The sequence below is a fragment of the Corapipo altera genome, unplaced genomic scaffold, assembly GCF_003945725.1.
Source record: "Corapipo altera isolate COAL_440 unplaced genomic scaffold, ASM394572v1 78, whole genome shotgun sequence".
In the NCBI taxonomy this organism is placed as follows: Eukaryota; Metazoa; Chordata; class Aves; order Passeriformes; family Pipridae; genus Corapipo; species Corapipo altera.
This window is the reverse complement of record NW_020884904.1, coordinates 2,173,331-2,185,532: the sequence shown is the minus strand read 5'-3', so window position 1 is coordinate 2,185,532 and position 12,202 is coordinate 2,173,331. Positions and strand designations below refer to the sequence as shown.

At 39.5% G+C, this 12,202-nt stretch overlaps 1 protein-coding gene across 3 annotated transcripts in view; it reads right to left on the bottom strand.

The window, feature by feature from the left end:
- The window catches only part of GALNT18 (polypeptide N-acetylgalactosaminyltransferase 18), a 228,733-nt gene that overhangs the window by 75,013 nt on the left and 141,518 nt on the right, over positions 1 to 12,202 (bottom strand). For all 3 annotated transcript variants that reach the window (XM_027651167.1, XM_027651166.1, XM_027651168.1), the window contains exons 5-6: positions 3,243 to 3,426; positions 2,126 to 2,323 (exon numbers count right to left, since the gene is read on the bottom strand). In XM_027651167.1, the coding sequence (XP_027506968.1) occupies positions 2,126 to 2,323; positions 3,243 to 3,426 (382 nt within the window). The remainder of the gene's footprint in view (positions 1 to 2,125; positions 2,324 to 3,242; positions 3,427 to 12,202) is intronic.

Below are 12,202 nucleotides of genomic sequence, written 5' to 3'. Positions count from 1 at the left end.
GTCCCTGCTAAGTCCTCAAGTTCCTTGTCTGTGATAATTTCAGAGGATACCTACTGATGAGCAGTTTTGTGTGTTTAGCTAGAAGTCAGGTTCATCTAGACCTAAGAAAACTTGTGTCTGTAAGTTTATGAAAAAAACCCCTGATATTATTTCTTGAACCGGATCATCCAGATAAGGTTTTCTAATAAAGAATCAAGAAATGTCTGCCCTTACCAGCATACTGTAACATTAGTTCATTGTCCTGGGTCAAACTTTAACACATCACATATCTTTACTGAATCAAGTCATGATCTGAATCAACCAATTTTCACTACACAGAGCCAATCTTAATAAGGTAAGAGTTCAAGCACGGAGAAGAACACAAAGTCATTTAGCCTCTTCATTTTTCTCATATCTTATAATCAGCAACAGCAAGAAATAAAAATGTCTTTTCTGATTATTATGCTGGTATCAGGCGCTCTGGTAACAATGGGATATTAATTAACAGGATAGGGGAAATAATCCTGCTTTTATTGGGAACACTCAAGCTACAGTAAGTGTAGACATCTGCTTTCAAACAGATTATAGGATGTCTTAATCACAAATTGTACTATTCTACAGAAATCTATATATTTATCCTTTTAAGGACTACAACAAACACTTTATAACAATAAATTACTGTCTTTGACGTATTTATTAACGAAGAAAAAGCAGTTAGCATCACTTCAAAAGTTATTTTTCTTTTAAGACAAGGTACTCTTGCTTTTGGTGCTCTATTTTGAAGTATTCCTCAGAGTATTTGCTTCCCTTTGTTATAATTCTAGAAGCATATTGGAGGTATGATAGCAGCCATCAATCAGTACACATGGCTGTGTTTGTTGGTTTGTTTTAATTATCCAACACACACATGTAGCATATTGCACTGAATAAAAGGTGCCAGGGACAGGGCTAGGGAACAAACCTAAACATCCAATATTCATAAAGGAAATTCACTCCCCAGTCCTCATAAAGAACAGTTTGGGGGTAAAATGGAAAAGTAGATTTCCTCTTTATTCTGTGTTTAAATACTTTTAATTTTAAAAGTCATCATACTAAAGCATCTATATAATTAATCATAGAATGGCTTGGACTGGAAGGGACCATAAAGTTCATCTAGTTCCAACACCCTGCCATGGACAGGGAAACCTTCAACTAGACCAGGTTGCTCAGAGCCCCATCCAGCCTGGCCTTGAACACTCCCAGGGATGGGGCAGCCACAGCTTCTCTGGGTAACCTGTTCCAGTGCCTCACCACCCTCAAAGTAAAGAACATCTTCCTAATAATATCTGACCTGCCCTCTTTCTGTTTAAAGCCATCCCCCCTGTTTCTATCACTACCTGCTTTTGTCAAAAGTCCCTTACCAGCTCTCTTGGAACCATCTTTTAGGTACTGGAAAGTGCCACAAATCTCCCTGAAGAATTTTCTTCTCCAGGCTGAACAAACCCAATTCTCTCAGCCTATCTTCATAGGAATATTTTTATACCATTAACAGAGTTCATTAACACTGATAACCATTTCTAATGATGTGGAAATTATCACCCCTTTTTACATATGTCTGTGGCAAACCTGTTAATTTTTATCTCCTACTTTCCAGTCCTAGGTCCTGTTCTAAAGCCCAGTGGGTTTTAGTCAGTGCAGTTCAGAGTGTTTAAGCCAACAGCTCCTGAAAAAAGTGCCTGCCAGAAAGGACAGAATGACTGGATGAAGAAGACCCCTTCCACTAACTTCATGTAAACTGGTTGGTAGTGATGATCCCCTTGTGCTGCCACTGCTATTTGAGGTTCTGCTTTGCAGATGGTGAAAACAGGCTTCACACTTACTTTCTGCAGTGAGCCAGAGTACAGGTACCAGTGTCCTCCTTGGATATATGAATACAATATATGAATGCATATACAAATACAATTTTGCCAGGAAACCTTTTAAAAGATTACGGAAACCCAGAGTTTTTCATGAAGACTGTGTAGGGTTACGAGGACAAAAGCTGAAGAGGACAGCTCAAGGACATGTAAATAATTTAACATTACAGTCAGTAAAACCTGTGACATAGCTGAGACCACTCACCACCTGTGAGCACTGTCAGTGACACACTAATCTAGGCCACAGTTACCTTATTGGAGCAGTTGTGTTCTCCAGTTTCCACCATGACTTAGGAGGGTTCAGATATCGGCACCACAGCTCCCAGTCAAACCCCTGTGCTGAGAGGGGATACTCCTCTATTTCAAAATTATCATACTTAATGTTATCAAATGATGGAGAAATTACTCTTTTTCTGTTTTCTTTTATCCTAGTGAGCACTGGTTCAGCCCTAGGAAAAAAAAAAAAGGTAAAGTGTTAAGATTAAATCAGTAAAAGCATAACACTTATGGAAATCATAGAATAGTTTGGGTTGGAAGGGGCCTTTAAAGATCATCTAGTCCACCCACCAAATAAATAGCAGCTTATGCTGTATAGTTCAGAAAGGGCAAAGCCTAAAGCTGTTACCCATTTAGAGCTCCCTTTGTTTGAGATGGAGTTTTGACAGAGCAGGGTCTGGCCCAAAATAACACACTGCAATATTTTCTCTAGGATGCCCTATTGTTAACCTTGATGTTAGCTGGTGGATGGAAGAAATGAGTATCTGCATATCATAGAGCATTTATACCCTCACTACCAAATGACGATAACTTCAGGCTCTCAATATTATCAAGGACATCAGGATCAGAGTTAATAATAGATCTATCCTAGGGACAGAAACTCCTGCCTTTTTACCATCATTTTTACTTAAGAAGCAACAGAGATATTAAATCCAGACTGAGCAAATACAAAATACATTATTTTAGTTACGTCTGCTTTTGCAGAGTGGCAACCTCAGTGCCAAAATAACACTTTGTTTACACTGCAGAACATAAAGGAATCGTAATATTTTTAATGAAAAGAAGATAAATTTGCCCTCATAGGCAATGGGCTACGTTATTAGGGGAGGTTTTTAATGTGCAGTTTTCCAATATCATTTTAATACACTGTCATTAGATGAGCAGATAACTCAAACCATAAAAATGGACCTAGATCAGGTTACACAGCACAAACACATTTTTCATGCTCATGTCCATGACTGTGTCTGAATCTCCACTAAAAAGATCAGAATGCTAACTCACTCTCTATATGCAAGAGAAATGTCATTCAGTGACTTATAATCAGTGCTCGGAAAAGGTGCCTTGGTCAGAAAAATTCAAGGAGACACATACCATCCCACATTGAATTCCACATGGGCATCAAAGAGAGCGACGACTGGTGCTGTGGCTGCTCTCCATCCACTCACTCGGGACCGGATCAGCCCCTCTTGCTTGGTGTGTCGAACAACCTTGATGAAGCCAGGCTTGTGGGCATTCACTTCATCAACATACTTCTGCAGCTTCTCCTTGAGTTCTTCTGTAGAAAGGAAAGAATTAGGTGTTAACAAGAAGTATCAGCTCGACAAGATGCAAAAACCTGTTATTTCAGTAAAACAGGAATAGTTTTCATACAACTACTGAGAATTATCAAATAGTATAAAAGGGGAGGCAAACAAAAAGTAGAAGGACCATAAATTATATAGTAATACAAAATCTTCAGATGTAACTATTTAGCCTATATGACTGGCATTAGAATCTTGGCACTGTTTAACACTAATATGCCACAAAATAGAGTGGCATAGCTACATAAGTGCATCCTAAATTACTGTAACAACAAACAAGATAAGTATCTTATATTTCCAGAAAAAAATATGCCCAAATTGTCCATGAACTTTCTCTACTGATATTTCAAGAAAAAAAAAGAATAAAATTAATTATTTTTCCTCTTTCCATTTTTCTTCCTGAACTTTGACAACCCTTTTCTGTCTCTACTAAAAAGTTCCATGACTTGTGCTCTTTTCTCAGCAGAACAAAGACTAGTAAAATTAATAAATTAATAAATTAATAAAAATTTATTAATTAGAATATAATAACTTTTAAACCAACAGCTATTATATCTCTGGTTTAAAGACCACTGCCTGAGAAAATACAATATGTGCAGCTGAAATATGCTATTCACTGTTATTATTAACTGAAAACACTCTCATTACTATTCTTTATTAGCACTGCTATGTTCTATTCACGTTATGGTATCACTCAGAACTCCCTTGGTGCCATTAAGTTCCCTTTCTTCCAAATCTCTCCACAAATCAAGGAATGTCTTTGCTGTGATGCAGAATAATGCTCCTGCGGCCACAATTCTAAACTGGGTATCATCAAATCTGCATTAAAAGCTCAGTGCTGTCTAGTCCTTTCTGTGAAATATTGAGCAAGCCACTTAACTTCTCCATCATCAATTCCCCATCTGCAAAATGGGATCACCACACTTACTTCTTCATTTTCAGTCTATTTAGGCTTTAAGCCCTACAGAACAGCAGTTTTACTTTTTTTCTGCATTTGGCCTAAAATCTTGGGGGACTGAGTAGAGGGGAGGTAGTATCAGACAAGGGATGGCATCAGAGCCCAGCAGAGGAAGGAGCAGCACCCCTGTAGTCAGTGGTGTGTGGTGGGGAAGTACAACTTCTGCCATGTTGGCTGGCCCAAATTGCTTCCAATAAAATACAACCCTTTTTTTTTTTAAACCTTAGCAATGAGACTTTCTCTTCTGTTTATTGCACATTTGCAGTGCAACTTGCTCTTAGCTACACACCAGGGGACATCTCTGCATTGATCCCAGGTAGCTTCTCAAAGGATCAGCCAACCACTCTGGGAACTGGTCACCTCAGACAGATCTGGACAACATGCACACTAGAATGGTTAATGCAACCAAAAATGAAAAGCAAGTACCCTTTGTTAGGTACATTAAATGTTCATTCTTGGAAAGGAGGTGGACGTGTCCTCTTTAAGCCGACAAAGATTAAGAGAACTGTTTCACAAGGGGTCATCTAACCCGAGACTGTTACAACCCATATGAACTTAGTGACCTACTTCTCTGAGGACATGGAGGAAAGGACAAAATCATCAAGTACAAAAACTCCTAAAATTGAACCCTCTTTGTAGACAATCTCAGGCAGCCTCCAGGTGTGATGCCTGTGCAGCTGGTTCCACAGGCATTGCAGGACTGTGCATGCCACATACCTTTGTGCAAATGAACTCTGCATGGATGTGAGAGAATACCAAAGAAAAGTGCTGATGCTTATAGTTTTTCATAAAAACAAGAATTAAAAAGGATAGTCTGCTGACCATATCCATCACAGCACTTTAAAATGAGGTTATATTTTAGGAATTTATTGGATATATTCCTAGAATTTCACAGATTATACTGCCAACATCTATTTAATTTGTTTGTCTATGACTGCATTGCTTGGAATAAACAACATGAGCCACTCACACAGCATGGAACACTATTCTACTTTGTATTAGATTTGCTGCTTATTGATCAATACACTTTTTCTCCTTTATAAAGTCAGAAAAACATACTTGTTTCTATCATACTTGTGTCAAGCCACATGTTCTTATTGTTCATTCCCTAACACACAGAGATTTGCAGCAAGCACAAAACTATCAAACCAACCACTAGCTAACAGTACTTTAAATTCAAAAGAAGACATTTATGTTACTGAAATTGTGCCCACCTAAAAATAGAGCAAAATAGTTCTCTATTCCCAAAATGTAACATTGTGGAGGGTGAATATCAAACCAAGAAGATCAAAGCTTTGTTCTTGGTGTGAGTGGCTGTACATAGCTTTGCAATACCAGGAAGCTTTATTTGCCACAACAATGCAGCAGCACCACTGAGTATAAGATGTATGAAAGGAAAGTAGGTTCTAACCAAGGACTCGAAAATCAATAGCCTTGATAGAGTCACTGTTCTCTCAATCACTTTGTTTCAGTAAGTGGGCTATTCTTACTCCTGCCACATACTTTTCCTAATGTGGACTGACTTTATAAGCTTGAGTAAATACAAAATAATTTTCATAGCTAGGCATAGTATGGAAACAGGTGGAAATGGAACAGAAACCAAATCTTGGCTTGCCACCAGCATGACTTCAGTGCACATTAGAGCCATGACATTTACTGGGCAGTACACACTTCCAATTTTCTGGTTACACTGCAGCTTTTTGCAAACTAAGTGAACGGCCTGAGCAGATCTCAGGGGAACCTTGCATGTTTACCCATGGTCAGTCAGTATGGAGGAATCTTCTCCTGGACTTCAGTATCAGCCTCAGGAGGTGGAGGAAAGTGCTGCATTTTACCTAATTTTCAACCCTGGCCCACAAGCAGTGCCTTATTCTGTAGCATGTCCACAGGAGACAGAGCAGTATTTTGCAGTCAGGTACTTTCTGGTCTTTGTTATTTAAAACAGATTAGCCTTGCTTTGCAAAGGTAGAGTGCTGAGTAGAGCATTATGTACACCCTTTGTCTTACAACACCCACTGGGCACACTCTCCCAGAAGATACGGCTACTAAAAAAAATGTATCATTTTCACTCAGCCATAGGACAGAGCAGACATGTAAATGAAGCTTAAAAAGTCACTATTTTGGGAAGAACTTTAAAGATGGCCTAGCAAAATACTTGAGTCAGGTTTTTTCATGCATTCCACATCTTCCTGACTTTTACATGAGAAATCTGAGTTCAACTGTATTTGACAGCTTTAGAGCACCCTGCCCAACTGGCCTGAATGACAGGACTTTCCCCTCAGAACTAATCATGCACTTTGTGATGGCCCTGATGGTCATCAGCAATATCATTTTAACACATGTTCTGCTTTTTTCCACTTCAAGATTGTTTGCCTGAATAATAAACAGTCTTTTTTATTAATTATTGTGCTTCACTGCTTTATGCCACCATGGGGAGAAGAAAGAGAATAAGCAAATGTGTCATCTTCAATACACTGTTGATTCAGTGTCTAATTATGGAAACAAACAGGCTTATAAAGATAGATGCATTTGCCTTTCAGCACAGAATCTCTCATATAAGGACTCAGTTTGACTGTGCTGAATGAGAATCTGCAGTTGGAGTGAGAGAGCAGCCATATATGGAATGGGAAAATGGTGCCGATCTGGCACTCGGAAATGTTGCACTCTACCACCTGTCTCTGTGTGGTACAGATGTCTGGAGAGCACAGCACAACTCTCCTCACAAATGTAGAAAACATAATTAACGTGCCATAATTATGTTTAATATTAACATAATTAAGTTCAAACACTCTAAGAGGTTGTTTGTTTGCTTTTCACGAATCCACAAAGATTTTGTTTGTCAAGTTTCCCTATTCAGCATGACAAAGCAGCGCTAAAGACTTCATGCAACTTTGCCTTCTTAGGAAGGGTAGAAGCAGAGTAGGATAGACCAAGGAGTATAAGGAGTCAGAAGGCTTCAGACATCCCACAGCTACAGAGATTGTACATGAAGGGATCATTTAGCTGATGCAATCCCTTCACAAACCATCTTCCTTCTAGGATATGGCCTGAGGAAATGGTAGCTTGAGAGATGCCCTGGCAATGCAACTGCTCTCCTTGCAACACTGCAGCTTCCTTGGCCTGTGTGGCCAGACCCAGCTCAGAGGGGGTGACCTGGACCACAGTCCTGCCTCCTCTTTGAATGCTGGAGGTTTTGCAGCAGGCCATATGATATGCAAAAGATTTCTCAGATATGCCCCAGGGAGCTCCTCGAGAGGAAAACCATCTGTCAGTGGTATGTAGGTGAAGATCATGATCTTCATTCAGCCTCAACCCAAAGTGCCTATTTTTCGTAAGCCTCTATTCTCCCTAAATTGAGAAGTTATCAGACTCAATGTTCAATGATATAAGGTGCCTTAGCCCCTTACACCAGTGTCCTACAGCAGCTGTGGATTTGTCCTCAGACTTCAAACTTTACAGTTATTGATACAGTGTTGTCATAAATAACAAATTACTGCCTCGCAGTCATTAAGGAGCTTAGAGAACAACCAACTAAGTCTCACTTTCGGTAACTTTCATACTTTAATGTACTCCCACACTGAGTTCTTAAATGAGTCCTCGCATCTCTCAGAACAATTACATTTATGAAGCCCCACACTCATGCTTTGCTGAGACAGATGCATTTTACTGAGTTTTTAAAACTCTTCTTAGCTGTAAGTTTGCCAACAGAGCTAAAATAACAAATAAATAAATAAAAGCTCTCTCATAACAATGCATTTTCTAAAGCTTGAAAGTCCCTGCTGACGTTGGCACAGCTAAATGTATGTTGGATGTTACTGCCATCTCTGCAAACCTTGTGCTTTTACCTTTAGGGAAAAAATTATTTTCATGTCAAAGGCCCAGGAATTACCATGTCTCTCTTTAACCTTAGCACTTGGCACAAACATGGCTTCTTTTACTGCGAAGGGAATTACTTTTCAATACAGAATGGGGTTTAACTTAACAATTAGCCTCCCCTGTGCCAGAAATTGTGGATTGACACATCATATGAAAGGGACAAAATCCTGCCAATTCATTATACTTATGCTATAGCTCTGCGTGTTCATTGAGCTGCCTAGAAGACACACTCTGGTCCCCAGGTAAAGAAAAGTGCTGGATATTTTCTTAGATCACAAAGGGCACTTTTAAAGGTAAATCATTACAGCAGCTGCTGTATGAATACAGTGGAGTTAATTCCTGGTTTTGGAGCCAAGAGACCACTGGTCAGCTTGCTTCTGGCAAGGTTCCCAGAGCCTTCCTGAACACCCTGAGCAGCAGGTCACAACAGGATCCCCTGCCCTGCATAAAGGCAAAGCGGCCACCTGGCAGAGCACCAGAAGTCAGTTCACCATGAGGGCTGCTGCTGCCATACTGGGAACATCTGTCTCATCAGGTACATCTTGTTTCTGCATAAAAGACCAGTAAACTGGCAAAAAGACAAAATTCACACAAGCCAATTAATTAATTTTAAACCGAGATTTTTCCATCTTCTTTACCTGAATTTTTTTGTGGCTCAAAGTCTTTGGAGCAGAAAAAAGCTGCTTTTCCATTCTTCCAGTAACAATTTTACAGCCTTTAGAAAAACAGAATGTATTAACATAGCCAACTTACTTTCTGGCAAAGAAAGCCTGTTATAACAGGTTTGCTGCAAAACCTCTCCTCTCTTCCCTCTCAGTTCCTCTGTAGGCAACCAACCTGAATTCATGTACTAACTTGAATTCATGGCAGCAGCTAGGCATGTAAGAGAACCCGTGTGCTGCACTTTATCTAATAGGGTTCTACACTGGATTATGTCACTTATTTCGTATGCAGCTCAGTGCTTCATCGTTTTTATTTTCCTTACCTCTGGTCCCTTATCTTTCATGCTCAAGTGATCACCTCTCATCTCTGTAGCAGGAGCAGATAATTCCAAATGGAAAATATTTATAACCAGATAGAGGCATGTCATTTGTAATGCACATGTGTATAGAGAGTGTTTGCAACAGAGGGTAACAATGCACAAGCAGATAAGGAGGGCTTGCTGTGCACACGTATTTAATAACCTCATGTTATCTGGTAATAGATAAACCACCCAAGGGAAATTACTAACGTGATGCAAGGGATTGATCTGGACAGACCTCAAAAACAGAAAAGCAGTATAGCCCTTCTCCTCCATTACCATACCTAACTTGTACTGTTGACAGAGACGCATAATCTAATCTCAGAAGTTCAGACTCTCCACATGTAAAGCCAGAGAAAGTAATGAACTTTCACAGTCACAACCTTTGCATTCAGCAAGTCAAAAATCTCAGCTGCTGTCAAACCTCCTCAGGTCTATTTAGATAAATGAGGCCTACAACAATTCATTCCAGCTCACATCTTGGAGTACAAGCCAAGGGTTTCTCTACTCGAGTACATGAACTGCACCCTTCTCCCACAATAAAGGCAGGAAAGAAAAAAAATACATTTCCCCTCTCAGCCCTACACATGCACACACTCTTTCAAATGCCCGAAAGAATCTAGTACAGAAGAGTGGGAAGCACACATGTTGCTTTCAAAGGGTTTGATGGGGCTGCTTTGGTCCATTCTCTGGTCCTTCACAAACATCATGTCTATGCATAAAGAGCTCAGGTGGACATTTCACTGAATCATCTTGTAAGGTCCTGGGAATCTAATGCACAGAAACAACATACCAACAAATAATTCAACTTCAACAGCAATCAGTAAACACACACAACTCCCTACACAAAACAAGCTTTATATAAGATACATAAGTGATCTGTGCTGGCAACTATTCCTTGAACCATCTAACAGACATGTTCACTACCTGGGTTCATTCTGGTTTTTTTTCTAAATGATGCATAGTTCCAATCCCAGCCATGCAAATAGGATTCCACCTTCCAGATCATTAGGTCCTACCTAGAAATATTGCTGCATCTTAATAAATTCCAATAGTATGGAAAGTCTGATTCTCTGGCAGGTGAACGCTATGTTACAGAGGAGGGGGATACCAAAGAAAGAAATATTACATCTGTTATTTTTTGTTAATAACTGTTCTCTTGAAGTAACGTCTTTATTATCAGGGCTGTAAATCTCTTTTATTTCCCTCCTATTATTTATTGAGTACTGTTCAAAGACAGTACTCAATTCCTGTCCTAAGCACATCTTATGGTAAGTATCACCGAGCCCATGTGCTAACAGCTGAGTCTCACAACACTTTGCAGGACAGAGAGATAAACTGAGATGCCAGATGAATCTGCAAGGTCACACCAGAAGTTACAAAAGGGGAGTCAAAAACCTGGAACTCCCAAATCCCGGGGCTGCACATTAACACTGCACGATTTCCCTACGGCTGTGGTTCTGCAGCTGGAGCCACGGCCCGTATGGAGCCCTGAGAACTCTGAGCAGATGCAAGAGCTCATCCACATCACTGTGTCGGGATTAAGAGGCAGCTGATATCCAGAGATCTTGCTAATGTCAACAGAAATGCATAGCAACAAAGGAATTGAACACTGCCTTTCTATTCCACTAACAGCAGGAGAGACTCACATGCTTATCTCTCAGTACAGAGTAGAGCTTACTAAAGGTAAGTGTTAACATGAAGAGAGGAAAAGGAAACAAATTTGCTCTTAGATGAACATTCCTTCCAGTTCTTTAATGCAGCAAGGCAGGATTAATAAAAAAAAAATGCACAAAATGTCTTTTCTTAGATTGCCAGGCAGGTGTGTACATGTTTATACCAGTGAACATGCAAACATGAGATAAATGTGGAACAGGCACTTTCCAAACACTGCCAACAGTTGCCAACAGCCACGCAAGCAGCAGAGCTACAGAGGCTGCTACGTATTTCTTCATGTCAATCCTAATCCTGCCAACAGAAGGGTGTTTAAATTTCAAAATATCTTTAAACACAGACCTGTAATTATAAAAATTTAATTATTCTTCTCAATGTACAGATTGTTGGATGCTTGAATTAATCTCAGCAGGAACACTCCAGTTTATAGTGTGTGACTGCTTCCCATTTAGGGACTGTTATTGGACAGATCATGGCTACAATAATGTGATCACAACAAAGGTTAAAGCTGGTCAGGAACAAGCACTATCACTGAAATCAGATATTCATATCACAGCTGATGCAAGAACGATTTCCGATGTTTATCTGGACACAATAATTTTAGAAAGGGGTCATGCAGTGAGAAGCATACAAGCACCAAGACTGTGCATTAGAGCTGACACAGTGATAGAATACACTGCTGAAATAACCTTGGTCAAAATTCTGAGTTCATAATTTCATTTCTTCGTGTTCCTGGATTCACCTGTAAAACGACCTTTAAATGTTAAAGAGGAGTGCCTGAGAAACGCGTTCCAGTCCCAGTTGGATAGCAGCTGTTTCCAGTAATCCAAGAGGCACCTTTTTTTTTATTTTAATGTACAGTATTTACTTCTAATCTATTTCTTGGACATGTACGGAACAGAAAATTCACTATTCAGAAAAAGAAACCAAATGCCTGAACAGAGCCAGATCAGACTGTATAAATCAAGAAAAACACAATCTAAAGAGCACATTAGAAATCTCTGTATTTCTATAACCATAAGATGCAGCAAGCTGCTCGCTGTACTGTAAACTTGATAAATAATCATGACTCCAAGAAACAGTGTGGCAATTCATGGTATGATAACAGATTCATACAGGAAAAGAAACTGCCAATTAAATCACAATAGTCCAAGTGTAACTACTTTGTTTCTGGAGTGGATTCAGAGGAAATTAGTCACATAAGTTACATTAAAAATGGAAT